This window comes from Poromitra crassiceps (genome assembly GCF_964638095.1).
Source record: "Poromitra crassiceps genome assembly, chromosome: 17".
Classification (NCBI taxonomy): domain Eukaryota; kingdom Metazoa; phylum Chordata; class Actinopteri; order Beryciformes; family Melamphaidae; genus Poromitra; species Poromitra crassiceps.
In genome coordinates this window covers 17,386,322-17,407,433 of record NC_139635.1, presented here as the reverse complement: position 1 = coordinate 17,407,433, position 21,112 = coordinate 17,386,322, and the positions used below count along the sequence as shown (strand labels likewise).

Below are 21,112 nucleotides of genomic sequence, written 5' to 3'. Positions count from 1 at the left end.
GTTAAATACTTTCAATGTTATTGTTTGTTTTGTTTTTTACTATATTCTTTTCTCCTTCAGGCTGAGTGGTTGTCAGCTGTCAAATAGAAGCTGTGGAGCTCTGGCCTCAGTTTTCAGCTCCCAGTCCTCTAATCTGAGAGAGCTGGACCTGAGTAAGAACAACTTGGAAGATTCAGGTGTGGAGCTGCTCTCTGCTGGACTGCAGAGTCCACACTGTAGACTGGAGACTCTCAGGTAAGTTTAGTTTAAAGTTATTCTCAATAGAGTTGAGACGTTTCTCCTGAGGTCAATGCTCTGATGTAATTCAGATTGCAGCACCTCTCTGTATTCCTGTCTCAGTCACATTCACTATCACATATCCATTTTGTTCAGATTAAATATATATATTATTATATAAGTTTTGTCCTGCAAGTGATAGTTTAAAGAAAAAACAATTCCACCAGAGATAACAAAGTCTTCACTTTTGCTATACCCCTGCTTTAATTTCCACGGCATCAGTTAACCACAGCAAACAGCATAACATACTTTTTTCCCAGTAAAACACAGTAGAAATAGCAAAGTTGATTTACACTTCACTAGCTTAGAACACAAATTCAATCTGGCTACTTGATTTTTTAAACTATGCTCCCAGTCTCAGACATAGGCTTTTTTTAGATAGGTTTAAAGCATTACACAGGGACACCTTCTTAAACATCAAATTCACCATTTTTTAAGGAGGTTTTCACTCTCAAGGTCCCAGGGGAATCCTAATTACATGTTAAAAAAATTGCATGGTTAACAACAATACTTAACTTTAGCACTTGTCAAATTAAGTCTGAACAGTACAAGTGTCTCAGGGCCAGGCAGATAGAGCCGTGTCTCAGGGCCAGGCAGATAGAGCAGTGTCTCAGGTCCAGGCAGATAGAGCAGTGTCTCAGGGCCAGTGTCTCAGGGCCAGCCAGATAGAGCAGTGTCTCAGGTCCAGACAGATACAGCAGTGTCTCAGGTCCAGGCAGATAGAGCAGTGTCTCAGGGCCAGACAGATACAGCAGTGTCTCAGGTCCAGGCAGATAGAGCAGTGTCTCAGGTCCAGGCAGATAGAGCAGTGTCTCAGGTCCAGGCAGATAGAGCAGTGTCTCAGGTCCAGGCAGATAGAGCAGTGTCTCAGGGCCAGACAGATACAGCAGTGTCTCAGGTCCAGGCAGATACAGCAGTGTCTCAGGTCCAGGCAGATAGAGCAGTGTCTCAGGTCCAGGCAGATAGAGCAGTGTCTCAGGTCCAGGCAGATAGAGCAGTGTCTCAGGTCCAGGCAGATAGAGCAGTGTCTCAGGTCCAGGCAGATAGAGCAGTGTCTCAGGTCAAGGCAGATAGAGCAGTGTCTCAGGGCCAGGCAGATAGAGCAGTGTCTCAGGTCCAGGCAGATAGAGTAGTGTCTCAGGGCCAGGCAGATAGAGCAGTGTCTCATGGCCAGGCAGATAGAGCAGTGTCTCAGGGCCAGGCAGATAGAGCAGTGTCTCATGGCCAGGCAGATAGAGCAGTGTCTCAGGGCCAGTGTATCAGGTCCAGGCAGATAGAGCAGTGTCTCAGGGCCAGTGTATCAGGTCCAGGCAGATAGAGCAGTGTCTCAGGGCCAGGCAGATACAGCAGTGTCTCAGGGCCAGGCAGATAGAGCAGTGTCTCAGGGCCAGTGTCTCAGGGCCAGGCAGATAGAGCAGTGTCTCAGGGCCAGGCAGATAGAGCAGTGTCTCAGGGCCAGGCAGATACAGCAGTGTCTCAGGGCCAGACAGATAGAACAGTGTCTCAGGGCCAGTGTCTCAGGGCCAGGCAGATAGAGCAGTGTCTCAGGGCCAGTGTCTCAGGGCCAGGTAGATAGAGCAGTGTCTCAGGGCCAGGCAGATAGAGCAGTGTCTCAAGGCCAGGCAGATAGAGCAGTGTCTCAGGGCCAGGCAGATAGAGCAGTGTCTCAGGGCCAGGAAGATAGAGCAGTGTCTCAGGGCCAGGCAGATACAGCAGTGTCTCAGGGCCAGGCAGATAGAACAGTGTCTCAGGGCCAGGCAGATAGAGCAGTGTCTCAGGGCCAGTGTCTCAGGGCCAGGTAGATAGAGCAGTGTCTCAGGGCCAGGCAGATAGAGCAGTGTCTCAAGACCAGGCAGATAGAGCAGTGTCTCAGGGCCAGGCAGATAGAGCAGTGTCTCAGGGCCAGTGTCTCAGGGCCAGGCAGATACAGCAGTGTCTCAGGGCCAGTGTCTCAGGGCCAGGCAGATAGAGCAGTGTCTCAGGGCCAGGCAGATACAGCAGTGTCTCAGGGCCAGGCAGATAGATCAGTGTATCAGGTCCAGGCAGATAGAGCAGTGTCTCAGGGCCAGGCAGATAGAGCAGTGTCTCAGGGCCAGGCAGATACAGCAGTGTCTCAGGGCCAGGCAGGTAAGCAGCAGGGTTGTTGGGAGGCAGGGAGGCTACATTGCGTGCGCACACAACTCGCGTGCTTCATATTAATTTTAAAGCAAATAAAAACAAACAAATACAAGTATTCCCTTTCAAGTATTCTATTTTTTTAAAGAAAGTATTGAGAATGCCACCAATTTAAAATGTAACTGCACTGAATGCAGAATACTCATATTTTGTATTCGAAATACTGTATTCTGAATACATGTATTCAGTTAATTCCTAACCCTGCACACACACTGCTAAGAACTATGAGCTACAATCACTTGACTACTCTAGCCTCAAAATCTAAGTTGCTACAATAATAAGAACTGTTGTCTCTCATTTTAAATGCCAACAATGCCCACAAACTGAAACATTATGTCACTCAAGCACATCGAAATTAAAAGAGCAGACTCACCGTTTAGCTAAATTGAAGTGTCATTCCTCACAGTCTACCATCTGGGTACAACTTCCACCAATGCTGAGGATTAAAGTGAAAACCCCACAGTCGCTCAGACAGGAAAACAGATGTAACTTTGTGGTGGATTTACCCTGCTGCAACTTGAGCTGGCATTACCCTTAAAGGAAATAAAGGCAGACATAAACAATAAGTGAGTGGATCCATGGTGTTCTGGTCCACTTTGCATGTAGTGATTTTAGATTACAACCTCCATCCACCAATAAACAAGCTGGATTCAAACATGAGCATCACAAACCCAACTATGGAATAATTCACAAAATCACATCTTTAATACACGTCACACAATCTGTCATCCCATTGGTCAGAATCTGATCTCCCCCCTCCCCCCCTTCCTCACTGGAAACCTTAGCTCATGTGTTACTCAAAATATCAGAACATTTGACATTCTCCCCTTGGTCCACATTTCACACTATCTGGCACTAACTTGGCATTTGTTGGAATTCATCCGATATTCTGATTCGTTCAGCCAGGTCACAGCGACCTCTCTTCCTAGCTCAACTATCACCATGGTTTTCCATCATCCCACCAGGGGGCATCAAAACATTTCACAACATCAAATTGCTTAACCAGTAACCTTCCACCATTACCTCCCGCTGGGTCCCTGAGTGGACACACAGATCAGAGGAATGCATGCTATGATGATGATTATAGTGGTGTATGGTATAATATCTATGCACCTGGGGATACGTTCAGAAATACATCTCCAACATCACGCATGCAGCTTTTGTTTATTTTTGACAGCACTCTGATGGATAGAGAATCATTTGGATTTCCTGTCAGAATGATTCAAAATAAGAGCATGCTGTCATGCTCTACTGTCTGCTGTGTAAAATTCAGTGAAAAATACAACGTTATTGTCTTATATTATTATAACTAGACTAGCCCGGCCCTAATTTGTCCATGATGTCTAGGCTCAGCAGCTTCGGGCTCTACTACACTCAAGTCAATGAACTGCAGCCCCACTCAAAGCAGACTCTAAACTCTGGATTCAGATAAGGGTTACATAAATACAGTTTTTATTATTAGTACTGTCGTATTAATATGAAAGGAGTGCCAAAAAACACAGACAGTAATGACATTGAATATAACACTAACACTTTGGTATCCATTCTTCTCCTTTGAGGCTGAGTGGCTGTCAGCTGTCAGAGAGAAGCTGTGAAGCTCTGGCCTCAGTTCTCAGCTCCCAGTCCTCTAGTCTGAGAGAGCTGGATCTGAGTAACAACGACGTGCAGGATTCAGGCGTGAAGCTGCTCTCTGCTGGACTGGGGAGTCCACACTGTAGACTGGAGACTCTCAGGTCAGTATTACTGATAGTGTTGAAGATGTTACAGTTTAAATTCTGGCTTATAAGCACAATAATGTCAGTGAAGTGAGTGGAGAACTCTTATTGGAAAGTTGAAAGAGAGAGATCTGCAAGCAGTCCACACCCTTTGGTTAATTTCGTGCAAAATCATGCAAAAGCACCAAATTTGGCTCAGATGTAGCCTAATTTGATTTAGCCAGAGTGCCCGAGCCTGCGACCCTCGCCATGGTACCAAATCTAATATGGCCGCAGCACAAAAACGGTTTGTGTCAATTACTATTCAACCTAGAAATGTGGTTTTGGTCTCTACCTCTAGGTTTTAAGGCTCAAGGAATACATCGTCCGACGCCGTGTTGGTCCCACAATACACAATACAGTTATCGGGTTCTCTCACCGCGGCTATCACTATCACTGGATTCATCCCTTTCTTTCAAGATGAATGTGAAAGAAGAGAGAAACGTTTGTTGCAGTGTGCGAAATACCCCGTGGCAATCGGGGGTCTCCTTAATAGAGCTCCAGACAGTGTGCTGAAGTCTTACACAGACAGCAGGCTACAAGATTTCATTGATGCAAGCAATCAATTTTAGGCTATATCGTTGCTGTAGGATAAAAATAAATAAATTTTTATTTATGATCATAAATCAATGCCATTGGTCACCTTTCACGTCTGTCTGTAGGGTTTTACAAAATGTAACCAGTGGAAAAGCATTAAAACGATCTTGTGACTGTCTCGTAACTCCATTCGCCCTCAAACTGTCGACAAAACCTCTGAGCTCCGCCCCTGCCTCCGTCTCGAGGCAAGCAGGCATGAGGAAATACCCGGAAAGCAGACATGGTAAACCAGAACCGAATGTCACCGTTTATTTCTGACTTCGTCTGACGTAAATAGATCAATAAAGAGAAAAAAGGAGCGTCTTGGATATTTGGACCAAGTTTTAATCACAAAGTAATTGTACATGTGTACTGAAACAGTTAATAAACGATGTACATCTTCAATAATGAATAGGGGCACAAAACCTCTCTGGTCTTCGTCAGGCTGTGAGCAGGAACAGGAACCTGAACCTCAGATTTCAAACCATAAACTGTAATTAACTGCTGATAAAATACAATAATAATTAAATAAATAAATAAATAAATAAATAAATAAATAAATAAATAAAAATCATAATTGACAGAAGGGATCAACAAGAAAAATCTTTGAATTCGGGACATCTGAATGAGAGAAATCCTCAATATATTCACTCAGCCAAGCATCAGCCCATTTCCAGGTCAGGCAGGCAGGTTACAGTGCGGATGACACGGGTGAATAATTGGTTGCTATACTGTACACACTATTATAATTACCATCGGTAATTATGTGCGTCCTGGTAGCTCACCTGGTAGCATGCATATCACGAAGGCACGGCCCTTTGTGCGGCCAACCCAGGTTTGAATCCGACCTGTGGTCCTTTGCCGCATGTCATCCCCTCTGTCTGCATACTCTCCTATGTAAAAAAATGACTGAAAGGCAAAATAATGGCAAATTAAAGTTGCTGTCTATAATTACAATTTTCCAAATCTCTAAATGATTGAAAAAATTATCTGTATTTGAGCAGTTTATAGTCTAATTTAACCTCTGGAATTTTGTTTTGGCCCTGGAATATTCTTCTCTCTCTCTCTCTCTCTCTCTCCCTCTCTGATATTAACAAGTGGTAATTTGGCTCCATTAATCAATTAATAAAACAAACCCCTACCCCTCTCTCAGAGAACAGGGGCGAAACAGTTGAAATCAATATCATGATAGTCATATGGGTCAATCAATATGGTTCATGTAATCAAAGTCACATTTAATAATCCAACTACCATATTAGCATATATGTACTTACCTGTGTGTGTGTGTGTGTGTGTGTGTGTGTGTGTGTGTGTGTGTGTGTGTAGGCTGTCAGGCTGTCTGCTCACAGAGAAAGGCTGTGCTTCTCTGGCCTCAGCTCTGAGCTCCAACCCCTCCCATCTGAGAGAGCTGGACCTGAGCTACAATCATCCAGGAGCCTCAGGAGAGAAGCTGCTCTCTGCTGGACAGTGGAGACTCAGGTATGGAGAGACAACGTCTGCTAGAAGGCTGAGAGTCACTCCCTCGCTCCATCCCTCTCGCTCTCTATGCATCCGAGTCCATGCGGACTCCAGAAACTAGTTTAAACAGAAGTACTCATCTGTGGTGTCCGCAGCTGTCAAGTGTGGTGTAACGTTACACCTCCACTCGGGAGTATATGGAGCAGCCACGCTTCTTCAGCTTGTGCACCCCACGGATTGATTTTGATGTGTAACTATTTTTTAAATTTCTGTTTCTGAAAAGAAAATAGAATTACAAAACAAAATCAAAACATGGACCATCCCAGCGACCATTTTTCGGTTGAAAAGACGTTTGAAAAACGTTTAGGCCCTAAACGTTTTTCAAACGTCTTTTCAACCGAAAAATGGTCAACGTTGAAAAAACATGCAAGAAAGGTTTAAAAGTGAGAGTTTTTTCTATTTGCAGACGTTGATTGAACGTTCACATTTAGACCATATTTCACTGGGACCTTAAATTAAAAATGCACCTCCTCACACAGGATTTGAAGAGCCAATCTTTCACATTATGACCACTGTGCTCTACCGACTGAGCTATCCATTTGCTGTAAACATATAGGGTGCCAGGCACTCCATCTCTATCTTGTACACAACTTTTACATGATTGTCCGGTACCACAGGCTAAACGATCATGGGACAGGTGTATTTTATATCATGTGTACCAGACTATTATATTATGTAACAGACTAAAATTACGTTGACTGTGTGCGCGGCTATGTAGTCTATAGGCTGTACGGCTTCAGAGGTTAACTTCATTTAACACTGGCAACTCAGGGGGTACACAGAGCCTCGTATACAGTACATAGCGACACACAGTACAGTACATTGAGAGGGCGCCGGGAGAGAGAGGGCGACCAGCTACAGAGCTCCGTAAACTTCGTAGGATATATTTTTTCTTAGAGTAATTTCGTTTTGTTTATAATTTCGTTGCGTCTATTCGCTTTGTAAATATCCAGTGTATATATCAACGTCTTTTATATAGTGCACATAGTAGCGTATTTGCAGTTTTGCGGAAAAAGAGCACAGCGGACAGCAGCGCACAGCGAACAACGGGGACTATTGTTTGCTCTCGCTGAGCGCCAAATGGAGGATATCAACAAGGATATCAACAACAGGACTCTAACCAGCGCTACCACGTACAGATACGACAGGGACGCGCTAATAAACATCAGAAATAAACATCGAAATCACCCCAACCAGGACTGGTTGGCACCGGACTTCGCCAAATTCCCTTAACTCAAACAACAGCAACGGAGAAGAGGGAGGCGAAGAGGACTAAACGCCCGCCTAAGGAGACGGGCAAACAGACCACCTTTGCCGAGCGTTCTTCTGGCTAATGTCCAGTCGCTTGAAAACAAGATGTGTGAACTAAGAGCACCAGCCCAATTTCAAAAGGACATAGCAAGCTGCAACGTTATGTGTCTGACTGAAACCTGGCTCTCACCTGAGACAGCAGACCACGCCATCACAATACCTGGATTCAGCCTGCACAGGGCGGACAGGGACGCAAAACGTTCCAGTAAGAAGAGAGGGTGCAGTGTTTGTTTGATGATTAATAAGAACTGGAGTACCAACAACACTAATATCGGGACTCAGCAGACCTGGAGTATGTCATGCTTCAGTGCGTACCTCACTACAGTCCGCGGGAATTTACCACAGTCACCCTCACAGCTGTGTATATCCCACCACAAGCAGACACAAATAACGCTAAGAGAATTGGACCACGCGATCAGCGCACAGAAGGCAAGACAGCCAGAAATGGCGCTGGTGGTCGCAGGAGATTTTAATAGAGCGAACCTGAAAAAAAGAATGCCCACCCTCCACCAGAACATACATTGCAGCACACGGGGTAAAAACACATTGGACCAGTGCTACACAAATATTCCTGGCTGCTACAAAGCAACACCCCGCCCCCCATTCGGCAAATCGGACCACGCCTCTATCTGGCTCGTCCCTAGACACAAACCAAAGCTCAAACAACACCCCCCAGCCTACCGAACCGCCCAACGCTGGTCAGACCAATCAGATGACATCCTGAGAGACTGTTTCGACCAAGTGATATGGGGGGAATTCAACACAGGAGACCTGGAAGAATACGCTGAAACGGTGTCATGTTTTATTAAAAAATGCACAGAGGACATAGTCCCCACAAAAACAGTTAAAACAATGCCAAACCAGAAACCCTGGATCAACTGTGATGTCCGGGCTGCACTTCACGCCCGGACCACCGCCTTCAAGTCCGGGACGCCGGAACAATACAAGCAGACGAAATACGCCCTCCGAGCTACAATCAAAAAAACCCGGAGAGAATACGGCAGGCAGCTGGAGGCGAAACTGGACTCCAACAACCCCAGACACCTGTGGAGAGGACTCAACGCTGCCACAGACTTCAAAGGGGAAAGACAGCAAAACCCCAACGCGTCACCCACCCTGCCAGACGAACTCAACGCGTTCTACGCCAGGTTTGACCCCTCCCCCCCACCTTGCCCCCCCCTCTCCTCCCCGCATCCCCTCCCCAGGGATGCGTCTCCAGCCCCTTCTGGTACAACCTCTACACCCACGACTGCGTGGCGACTCAAACACCATCGTGAAGTTTGCAGATGACACAGCAGTCGTGGGGCTGATCTCCAGGGGCGACAAAACAGCCTACAGAGAGGAGGTGAAGGCCCTAGAACAGTGGTGCCAGGACAACCACCTCTCTCTGAACGTCTCCAAGACCAAGGAGATCATTGTAGACTACAGGAGGGGGGGGGGGGGGGGGTCAACGGAATCACCATCAACGGCACCCCCGAATCACCATCAACGGCACAGTGGTGGAAAGGGTGGACAGCTTCAAGTACCTGGGAGTCAACATCCACCAGGACCTGACATGGGCCGGTCACACCGCCACTGTTGTCAAAAAGGCCCAACAGCGACTACACGGACTCAGGCGCCTAAAGAAATTTGGGCTAAGGCCAGAAATCCTTAGGGACTTCTACAGAGGCACCATTGAAAGCCTGCTGACTGGCTGCTTCACCACCTGGTACGGGAACTGTACCACCATGGACCGCAGAGCGCTACGGAGAGTGAGACACGCGGCCCAGCACGTAACAGGATGTGAGCTGCCAGAACTGCAGGAACTATATAACCAGCGGTGCCTCAGGAGGTCCCTGAAGATCATCAAAGACACAAACCATCCCCACAACAGCCTGTTCTCCCTGTTACCCTCAGGGAGAAGATACAGGGTCCCAAAAGCACGCACAAATCGCTTGAGGGACAGTTTCTTCCCGCAGGCCACGAGACTCCTTAACATACACAAATAGTGTGCTGTACTGTACCGCACTGTAGATGCTACCATTATGTATGTCTAATGTTTAATTGTATGTTTAATTAGGTATATGCTATTTGCACCTGTACGTCAAATACGTCGAATTCAAAATGTTTAAGTACGTCCAAGTATGCACATGACATGTGCACCTATGTGCAGTGAATATGCCACTGTCTCTGACTTGTCTTATCACTCTACTGCCTTATTGCTTGTTGTGTCTTTTGTTGTTTTTGCACTCATATGCCCTGTTATATTTGTACTATGTTGTAAACGGAGTTCACAGCACAAGAATTTCACACGTGATACTTGTACTATGGAGTGACAATAAAAATCTTGAATCTTGAATCTTGAATCTAGCGTGCCCAGAGCACCTCGCGCCACACTTGATGCAGTATTGCTTCGGATTCAATTCTGGGCAGTCTAGTCAGTCACAGCTACCGACTAAGTACTTGCGCATGTGCGTTACTTACTGCAGGAACTCAATTCATTATTTCATAGTATTGCGCTAAAGTATTAACCATAGTTGTGTTCTGGAAGCTTTTTGCTGGCAGCACATAGCCTATATAGTTCCATATTTATGATATTTCATGTGACATAAAATGCGTTGAAATGTAGTAGTGTTTGTGTAGACCAGATTTCAACTCTCAGTTACACAATAATTTGGACAAATACAAATTCACACAGTATCAATATTGCCTCTATTTCAAGTTACAACAAACGTTTTAACAATATGATTAACCAAATTGTGTTTTTTGACACGTTGATGTTGTAACAGCATTTTAGCCGGTTGAAAAGAGGGTGGAATTAGGTCTTAGACGTTCAAACCCAATATCACCCTGATTTCAACTAAAAATTGTTATAAATCATAGCGCCAAAATACATGTTGTGCTCCACAAAGGCAATTCTAGGCTTTCCAAACAGGGGTAGCACCACCAAGAAGGTAATACTACCCCAACTGGGGGGTATCAAACAAAGACATTTTGTACATTTTAAAGTAAAATGCATTAATCTGGTGCACTCTGAGAGCAAAATGAAGAGGCTAGTAGATATGAAGAACTACACACATCACATTAATATCCTCTACACTATGCTGTGGCTTTACAATGATGAAAAAACTATTGTCTCCTTATATAGCCTATTCTATCTGCATGATAGTGTTTCTCAACCACTGAACCGTGGCTCACTGGTAGGCCTCAGAGCACCATCTAGATAGATAGAGTACTTTATTAATCCCCTGGGGGAAATTCTTGTGTTACAGCAGAAGCCAATGTCAGTACATCTCAGTAAAAAACAGACACAACACACACTCACGCACGCACGCACGCACGCACACACACACACACACACACACACACACACACACACACACACACACACACACACACAAGGAAGAGTCTAGGCAAAAATCAAAAATAGACATAGAAACCATGTCAGAAACATGTAAGGAAAGCACAGCATTTAAGTTATCCTATCTACAATAAAGTTAAATAAAATAAGATAAGAAAATAAATTGCACCTGTAATTTACAGCTGTAGCAAGCACACACACATGTTGTATGTGGCCAAAATGGACGTTGTGCAATATTAATATAAAGTGACATACAGCAACAGCAATGATGAAATGAGGGTTCACCAGCGTATCTATGTGAGGGGTGTGGAGGAGAGAGGGAGAGGGAGTGAAAGGAGGAGTCTGCTCTCCCTGCATGTATCTATGGGAGGGCTGTGGAGGAGAGAGGGAGAGGGAGTGAAAGGAGGAGTCTGCTCTCCCTGCATGTATCTATGGGAGGGCTGTGAAGGAGAGAGGGAGAGGGAGTGAAAGGAGGAGTCTGCTCTCCCTGCATGTATCTATGTGAGGGCTGTGGAGGAGAGAGGGAGAGGGAGTGAAAGGAGGAGTCTGCTCTTCCTGCATGTATCTATGGGAGGGGTGTGGAGGAGAGAGGGAGAGGGAGTGAAAGGAGGAGTCTGCTCTCCCTGCATGTATCTATGGGAGGGGTGTGAAGGAGAGAGGGAGAGGGAGTGAAAGGAGGAGTCTGCTCTCCCTGCATGTATCCATGGGAGGGGTGTGGAGGAGAGAGGGAGAGGGAGTGAAAGGAGGAGTCTGCTCTCCCTGCATGTATCTATGGGAGGGGTGTGTAGGAGAGAGGGAGAGGGAGTGAAAGGAGGAGTCTGCTCTCCCTGCATGTATCTATGGGAGGGGTGTGGAGGAGAGAGGGAGAGGGAGTGAAAGGAGGAGTCTGCTCTCCCTGCATGTATCTATGGGAGGGGTGTGGAGGAGAGAGAGGGAGAGGGAGTGAAAGGAGGAGTCTGCTCTCCCTGCATGTATCTATGGGAGGGGTGTGGAGGAGAGAGGGAGAGGGAGTGAAAGGAGGAGTCTGCTCTCCCTGCATGTATCTATGGGAGGGGTGTGGAGGAGAGAGGGAGAGGGAGTGAAAGGAGGAGTCTGCTCTCCCTGCATGTATCTATGGGAGGGGTGTGGAGGAGAGAGGGAGAGGGAGTGAAAGGAGGAGTCTGCTCTCCCTGCATGTATCTATGGGAGGGGTGTGGAGGAGAGAGGGAGAGGGAGTGAAAGGAGGAGTCTGCTCTCCCTGCATGTATCTATGGGAGGGGTGTGGAGGAGAGAGGGAGAGGGAGTGAAAGGAGGAGTCTGCTCTCCCTGCATGTATCTATGGGAGGGGTGTGGAGGAGAGAGGGAGAGGGAGTGAAAGGAGGAGTCTGCTCTCCCTGCATGTATCTATGGGAGGAGTGTGGAGGAGAGAGGGAGAGGGAGTGAAAGGAGGAGTCTGCTCTCCCTGCATGTATCTATGGGAGGAGGGGTGTGGAGGAGAGAGAGGGAGAGGGAGTGAAAGGAGGAGTCTGCTCTCCCTGCATGTATCTATGGGAGGAGGGGTGTGGAGGAGAGAGGGAGAGGGAGTGAAAGGAGGAGTCTGCTCTCCATGCTTGTACGTGACTTATTATACATGCTAATTGCAGTGGGCACAAAATACCTCCTGTAACGCTCTTTAGTGCAGGAGAGCTGCTGGAGCCTCTGACTGAACACACTGTTGTCCTGTAACACTCTTTAGTGCAGGAGAGCTGCTGGAGCCTCTGACTGAACACACTCTGTTGTCCTGTAACACTCTTTAGTGCAGGAGAGCTGCTGGAGCCTCTGACTGAACACACTCTGTTGTCCAGTCAGTAGGTCGTGTAGGGGGTGTACAGGAGTGGGCTCCTAAAGCAGGTGTTTGCATTCAACTACTTGAAATTAATATAATTAATATGTGGCAGCCAAAATCTATTTGTGGTGCTCGAAATCTATTGTGGTGTACCTCCACAAATAGATAACTGTATAGGAAACACTGAATGCTATATATGACAGCACATTCTCCAACAACATATCACAATATGCTGAATGACACCTACAGTAGATGCAACTTTGCCCAAGCTGCAGTCAGGTGATCTCTCGATCTGTTCTCACACTACTGTCTGGAGAAATTACATAGTTCAATCTAAGCAGAGGTGGAGCTTGCAAACTGCCAACTGTAGGCTTCTTCAAATTGTTTCATAAAATGTCACATTTGTTATCTGAACAGAGGCAAGTATCCAATGTAATGTATCGCTTAACAATGCTGCTGCTGCGCGCATTGTTGCAGTCATGCATGTTTCTCTGTATCAGAGTCCTAGTTTTCTCTGTCTCGGTGTGTGGGTGTTGACGCGTGTGACAGAGCGTCTGGTCCCAAAATACAATCAAGCTCATGTCTAGTCAAAACAAACTCGTCACATCAACACAATACGTCTTTGATCAGATACATCCAGAAGTCTCAAAAGTGATGGGAGCGGCCTACCTTCACTGCTTGGGCGATAACATCTCAGCAGCCCGGCTTGTATATGGCCAACCCAATCGATCGATAGTGTGGAGGAGATTCAGGCAGCCTCCGCTTATATAAGACACACTCACACTCACACCCACACATGAGAACAGAGGGAAAACTATAGAAATTGGACCACAGGAGCATTACCTAGCTCCCTGATCAAACTAGCAGCAAAATGACAGAGAGGTGGCAGAGAGCTCGCGCACCTGAAATCAATGGCTATAATCTCTAAGGCACTCCCACTTCCTGCTTTGACCCTCTGATGCAAAGACGTAATATTATAATTACACAAGGGGGTGTCTGACAATACATAACAGTCACAAATCACTCTGTGACAACGCGTTATTATGGAACCCACCACGGTTGTGCCCGCCTACGCAGCAGTCAAGCGCCAGGATTGGCCAGGCGCGAGTCTTTTGTTCCCTTTTGACAGTTCTTGCCTCTTGACAGCTGGATGGAATCTCCCACACCACAACACTGCGCTCAGCCCGGCCATTCAATTGTCCATTCCTTCTTCACAAGGAAGCACTGCTCACCTCTATTCGGTCAAGGGAGGCAGCCGTGCAGGTCTCCATGCACTGCGCATTCCACAACAAAACAACATCGCAAGCTCAGATTTTTCATTTGTTTTGTTTTCTCCAGATGTTAAAACACGCTTTCTCTAACTTGGCCCAGTTGTCGTTGTGGCCGCTGGTAGATGTGTTCCATAACACACAGTCAGAATGCAGGCTATTCTGTTACACACTGAATGTCTGTTACACACTGTTAATGAGTTAATTGTAGGCAGCAATATATAAGTTCATATCCTCGGTGTGTTGTAGCGTACGAATCGGGGGCTATAACAGACACCAAAGCGGCTGAATCAAGTGAGCTGGCATTGCACAATTACGCACAGGGGGAGACCACGGCTTCAATGCGCAGATAATCATCAAAGTTCCCAATTCAATTGATTTGTACTGCCGCCACCCACGGCTCATCCAACGGGCGTTCTTTTCCCATGACATTATTCAGGTGTTTGTTGTTTTTCTAAGAGAATTTCAGTCATCAACTATCGTTTTTATGTTGAAAATAAAATAAAATAAATCATCTGGCCACTAGGGGTTGCACATGCATCCGGTGCACCAAGGTATAATCGCCAGTGGTGCTTCGGGTACTTACCATGCGATGAAATATTAATCCAAATGCAGAGAAATTATATTTTTTTAAGGTAAATAGATAGCCGGAATTACTTTCTAAACATGGCCGCCAGGCATGCGCTGTGTACAGCAGAAGCACTCTTTACAGGCAAACAAGGAAGTAACTCGGTGGGGGAATTTACTCAGAAAATGACGTTTCACGTAACTATGGATTCATATTTCATCTCGTGGTGAGTCCCCGAAGCACAACATGTATTTTGGCGCTATTAGATGTGTTTTTGGTTATTTTGAACGGGTGTACCATTGGCCTCCATTCTATGGCGATACTAACTTCACGACTGTAGTTCACTGTATACTGCTCGGACAGTGATGGTAAAGGCATGGTGTATCTTGGTTATGTGGAGGGGATATGGCAAATGAGCTAAACTCCTGAAAAAGTGGCATATCCCTTTTTAGGGTGGCACGTCTGATTGTACCTGGCCACGAGCGCAAACCTAATTGATATCTTGCGGCATGGCTGCACAGCCCCAAATTGACAGGTGCGAGGCGTGGAAAATATCAGATGACCTGCGGAGTCGCAAACACTGTTTTGTGCAGCTTGACCATGTTTGGGAGAACGAAGACCAGAATTCAAGATGGAACTCGACAAAGCTAAAACTTTGGTGTAGTTCAGTGTGATTTCTAGGGGTGGGGGAAAAAATCGATTCACTTAAAGGAACACTCAGTTATTGAGTGTTAAAGTGTGGACCAGTGACATCACTGGTCCACACTAACTCAAATGAATAACTCATTAACTCAAATCAACTCTCAATAACTATTCATCATTCATCTAGTTTGACAGTTATTGAGAGTTGATTTGAGTTAATTTGTTATTAATTTGAGTTAGTGTGGACCTTAACACTCAATAACTGTCAAATTAAATGACAGACTTCAAAACCGTTTACAGTTTTCTGATATACTACTGATGTTCTAATGATACAAAGCTGGTTGAAAATGGGCGGAGTGTTCCTTTAAGTACCGCGATTTTTAATGTCACGATTTTTTTAATCAATCTTTTATTCCAGAATCGATAATCGCATTTTTTCTGTTCATGTATGAAATGTTACCACTTTCATCCAGCACATTAGAGCGTTTACCTCTGCTCCGTGGCACATACAGCCAATCATGTACCTTGTTAGTACAAGTGACACGGAAACAGCCAATCATTTAACAGACAAACTTGCACCCGCCCCCACTCACACACAACTAATCATATCCCTTGATCCAGAGCCGAGAGTCCCGCCATTTCCTGGATGCAGCACTGTCGAGTTGCAGCAAAATAGACAGTTTGTGTTGTACTCTTTCCCCCCTTGAATCAAATTGTACATTATCAGCTTTATTTTAGCATGCAAAAGTAGCACGAGATCCATTCCTGGCTAATGATCGAGTCTCGCATTTTAGTCCTCCGCTGACCCCACTCATTTGATCTCACCCGGCGTTACAAATAATTAAATGTGGGCGAGTTTCAATTCGTGTTAATGTAACGTGTTAACATGTGTTCTATTAATAAGCGCTCGGGAAATTAACGTTAATGTTAAGACACCAATTTCACAAATACGGACGTCTGCAACGTTACTTTGCAGTGAATTGAGCTGCGGGGCACCCGCAGTGAATTGAGCTGCGGGGCTTTTCCACACCTCCGATTCACCTAACGTCAGGGTTCGAGTTATAGTCAGATAGCTATGGGGTCCCCCTAAATCGGTGGCCCCCAGAGGGGGCCGCCGAAAAAAAATTGGGCCGTTTTTTCCTCAAATTGTGGCCGTTTGAAGCCAGATTTAGAGGAATATCTAATTTTAAATTAACATTCGGTTTAGACTGTTGTATGATGTTATTATTCAGTCTTACACTTGCATCTGATAAAATACAACAATTTAATTTTACAAATGAGACAAAATTGCTGAACTTAAATTAACATTTATTTAACTCTGTCTCTGCACTTATAAATCAAAAACTACAAAAATAAATACATAATGCTCATACATACATATACATAATGCAAATACAATTTGCTTTCCGAGCAGTTCTCTGCACTCAGCAAGAAACGCTATCTAAAAACAACAACAAGAAGAAAACAGATGAATGGGGCAGCCATCCCCTACGCTACCGTTGCATAGCAACAACAGACCGGAAGTTACCAGAGTAGGCTAACCTTACGAACAAACCCCTTGTGCACAGGTAATCAAGAACTTGTGAATGAAAAACAAATTGCAACAAACAGCAGCATATTTCAGCAGATACAGTAGCAGCATCTTGTTAGAACAAAAACAACTGTAGGCGTAATACTTACAAAATGAAACGTCTCAGTCTTCTCTCCTCTCAGCTGTGTCCATAACGTTAGCTTACCTACTAGCTAGTAGCAACCTAGCTGTAACAGGTCGTTGTCCCTTGTCTGAAGCCGTTCTTTGTTTCTTTCTGAAACCGAAGCTATCCAGGCTTGTACACCCCGTTGGCAGCTTCAGCCTTTTCTTCAGTGGCATGATAACGCTATACTAAAGATTAATAAGATCTTGTTGGCTCAGGCGGCTGTTTACATCACGTGATGGTTGCATGTTGTGGCTTCTTCTCCCTGCAACTCGGTTGTAGCAGTAGAACACGCGCTCATGGGCGGCACATGGTGGCTTGGAGGTGAAATGCAGCCTATTTCACACAACAATTCAAACGGTTGTTTTGGGAAAACTGAAAACATGTTTCTTATTTAGCCTATTTATCTAGTTAACATAAATAATAATAATTATTCCATCGAAAAATGTGTTATTTGGAACACAAAAAAGGAAAAAATAAATAAAAATAAAAAAGTTATATTTGTGGGGGTCCCACAGGTGTTCTGGACTATGGGGTCCCAGACTCTAGCTATGGGGTCCAAGACCCCATAGGTCCCCCCATAACTCGAACCCTGCCTAACGTTAACCCTACAACCCTGAAATACACGTTACCAAACGTTTTTTTAGAAGGCTGGCAACGCTAGGCTGTCATCAAAGTAAAATGTCACCATGTCTGTAAATAATGCTTGCAGTTGCACTCAGAGCATGTATATGTGTCTGTGACAAATTAGACCTACCTGTGTGCCTTGAAAATAAGGTGGTTCAAAATAAAGTGGCTAAATGCAACCTTTTTCTTCTCATGTTTTTTTAAAAACAGGTAATTAAAATTATCAATAATTATCGATATAGACTGATATGAAAGATGTTATATCAATATACTTTTTAACTATATCGCCCAGCCCTACTCATGATATAATATAGTCTCTAGAAGTGTATGATTCAATTTTCCCATGTTCTAATCTAGTGTAAAAAAGCAAACAAACTGAAAAAAGAAAAGAAAAAAAGAAACAAAAATCGCAATAAATCGTAATATCGAATCGCAATAATCGTAGAATCGCAATACTTAAGAATCGCAATATATATCGAATCGGCACCCAAGTATCGTGATAGTATCGAATCGGGAGATAAGTGAATCGGCACAGCCCTAGTGATTTCCCACACATTCGGTATGATTCTTGGTCGAGAGTACCTAGGAGAGTACCTAGGATGTATTCAAATGATTTTTTATCAGAGCCTCAAAAGTAGTACTCCTCACTCCGCCATCTTGGTCTCCCCCCCACCGCAGCGCATTGTCCTGTCTTTTCTAAGGTCAAATGCAAATTAACTAGAGTCACATGATCAAATGTTTAATTTCCTCTTAAATGTTTCCATCCTCAAAGTGAATCTGCTCATCTGACTTTGTCTATTCCTCCAGTGTGGACCATGATGCTGTGCAGTGGTTGAAACCAGGTCTGAGAAAATGTAAGTATGCATTCAGTTTGATTTATGACAACAAAGTAACACATTCAAGTGAGGACTATCTATACGTTACAAAGCATTTATAAATTAGATTAAATACAATTGTTAAATAAATTATAAATTAGCTTATTAACCAGGACAAAAACACTTTATAACTGTGTTTATTACTCACTATCATTAGTAATGTATGACTAATGCTTTCTGAATTGAGTATTCACTAATACTTAAATAATGCTTAATAGTGTGCAGTTATTATAAATTATAAAACGGCTCTCTCGAATCAAGCAATCTGATTGGTTCACAGCCATTGTATAATTCCAGTAACCGAGTTCAATAACCCATGGCCATGGGTTATTGGTTGCCATGGCAACTCTCTTACTAAAAGGCAGCGCTGCGCTCGAGCCAAACAGCTTTCTCCTGATCTGCTGTATGGAGGGTCACTAGTCCTTCAAGTCTTTGTACAATGAGTCATTATGGACGCATGATGGCGCAACTCTCTTACTAAAAGTACCTCAAAAACAAAATGGCGGAGACAGCTTTCAGATCCTTGTGAATCGATCTTCGCTTATAACTTTAGTAATACTTTGCAGAAAATGATGTTTTGTACAAGAATAGACGCGGGCTAATGTCTTAACCCCTCTCTCGCGCACCCTCACTCTTAACCCCGCATTTCTAAATAAGACGTAACGTTACTTGGTGTCGGCATACGGCTCTGGTGTCGGGCTTTGCAAAAAGCTCTCAGCAAGCGCCAGGATTGGCCAATGTCGACTTCAGTCTCCAGAACGATCCAATCAAATCACCCGCACGTCTATCTTCTTGCTAGAGGTCCCGCCTTACAGTAGTGTTTCAACTGACTCTATCAGAATACCATGCCAGTCGGACTTATAGTATTATTATTATTATATTATTATACTTGGAAACCGTTTTATAAAAGCAATATAGCACTCGAGCTGCGTGGTGTTGTGGAATATATCCCGCTGATAAGCTGTTATCCCACTCGGCCTGCGGCCTCGTGGGATAACAGCTTTAAGGACTAAGGACTTTCTAAAAGGCTTCATGTGAAAGCAGCTTAACGACAAAAACAAATATTTCACGTTGATGAAAATATGAGATTTCTGTTCCAGGTATACGGCACCAATAATTAGCAATGGTGACAAGAAAAATACATTTGACATCATTCGATTTTTTAATGAATTATAATATCGGGAAAAGATGACAAAAAGAGGGCTTATCGTGAGCTCATATCGAAAATAATACCTAGGAAAAATAGTGAAAGAATTTAGATATCGAGCAGGTATGCCTAACGGCCGGGACACGCATCTTGCATGTGCGTGGCGTGTGCGTGTGCGTGGCGTGCTTGCTGCGGCTGGCACGCCCACGGCATCCACACAGGCAGCGTGGCTGGTGCGTGCAGCTGCTGCGCTGCTGCCTGTCTGCCAACTATCTTCCTATAGAGTTTACCTTGATTCAATTTGCTATAAACAATACAATGATGATTTTAACTGAAGATTGCTTGGGCTCACTTCAGAATCGAGGCAGTATGATTTGTGTGTGTGTGTGTTTGTCTGTGTGTGTGTGGTGGGGAGGGGAGGAACGAAGCCACGTTGTAGCCTATGTACTGTATGTGGTTTTCAGAGGGCAGGAGAACTGCAGCTGTGAGCTCAGCTCATCCTCTCGTCTCAAATCAAAACGAGCCTTGATTGGCTGTGGCTGCCCCTGTAAAATATCATTTTAATGTCTTTTTGTGTCTATTTGTGTAGAGACACGCTAGAGACACGCGCGCGGTAAAAGGAAAAAATAGGCTTCGCTTCTATTCTCTAGATGACGCGCGTCTCACGCTCGCAAGACACGCGCTTGAGACGCGCGTCTGATGCCGGTGGTGTGGCTGCTGTAACCTGTTAACATGGGCGCCGAAATGAAAACGACACGCAGACGCCACGCAGATGCACAGCACACGCAAGATGTGTGTTCCGGCCGTAACCCGTTGATCCTCAAACTGCGGACTATGGGCCGGATCGGGACCCAGGCGCCATCCTATCATATAACCTAGAAATAATTGAGAATTATTAAATTTTCACAGTGTTTCTATTTTAAACGGCATCACTTTATAGACATTATGGTACTTGTTTATCACTCGCTGACCAATGCGTTGTAAATCATCACACGTGATGTTACTCAGCCAATCAAATGTGTGACTGGAGGCTGCCTGTCTGCACTGCGTGTGACACACACACCCCAAGATGAAGTGCGTACACACACAAACACACACGCGCGCGCACACGCGCACACACACACACAGACACACACACACACACACACACACACACACACACACACACACACACACACACACACACTCAAATCCGAACACAGGGCACACATTCACTACCCAACAACAACGTGCTAACAATCATTGACAATCAATGATAAGGATAATATTAATTAATTGTTCACACATTTCAATGAATTAAACGAGCAAACTCACGAAAATCGTTTAGTACGCTATGTTCACTTTGATCATCAGCCTGATGCAGCGGTGCAGGTGGGAGAGATCAAATGCGAGAAGAGAGAGAACACACATAATATTAATTAATCATACACTCATCTCTCTACTGTCGTGTTATTGCCCAATGCCACACATGTTTTAAGCTGCATTGGTTTCTCATCAAGCAAATGCCGACGACATTTTGGCTCATATTTGTGTCTGA

At 44.8% G+C, this 21,112-nt stretch overlaps 1 protein-coding gene across 7 annotated transcripts in view; it reads left to right on the top strand.

Annotated features, from left to right (window-relative positions):
* Nucleotides 1–21,112, top strand: part of LOC310792073 (NACHT, LRR and PYD domains-containing protein 3-like) — a 56,984-nt gene that overhangs the window by 27,050 nt on the left and 8,822 nt on the right. For 6 of the 7 annotated variants that reach the window (XM_083653774.1, XM_083653776.1, XM_083653775.1 and 3 more), the window contains 4 exons: nucleotides 61–234; nucleotides 4,011–4,184; nucleotides 6,108–6,260; nucleotides 18,361–18,407. In XM_083653774.1, coding sequence (XP_083509900.1) covers nucleotides 61–234; nucleotides 4,011–4,184; nucleotides 6,108–6,260; nucleotides 18,361–18,407 — 548 coding nt within the window. The remainder of the gene's footprint in view (nucleotides 1–60; nucleotides 235–4,010; nucleotides 4,185–6,107; nucleotides 6,261–18,360; nucleotides 18,408–21,112) is intronic. The other variant, XM_083653777.1, reaches the window with a different exon arrangement.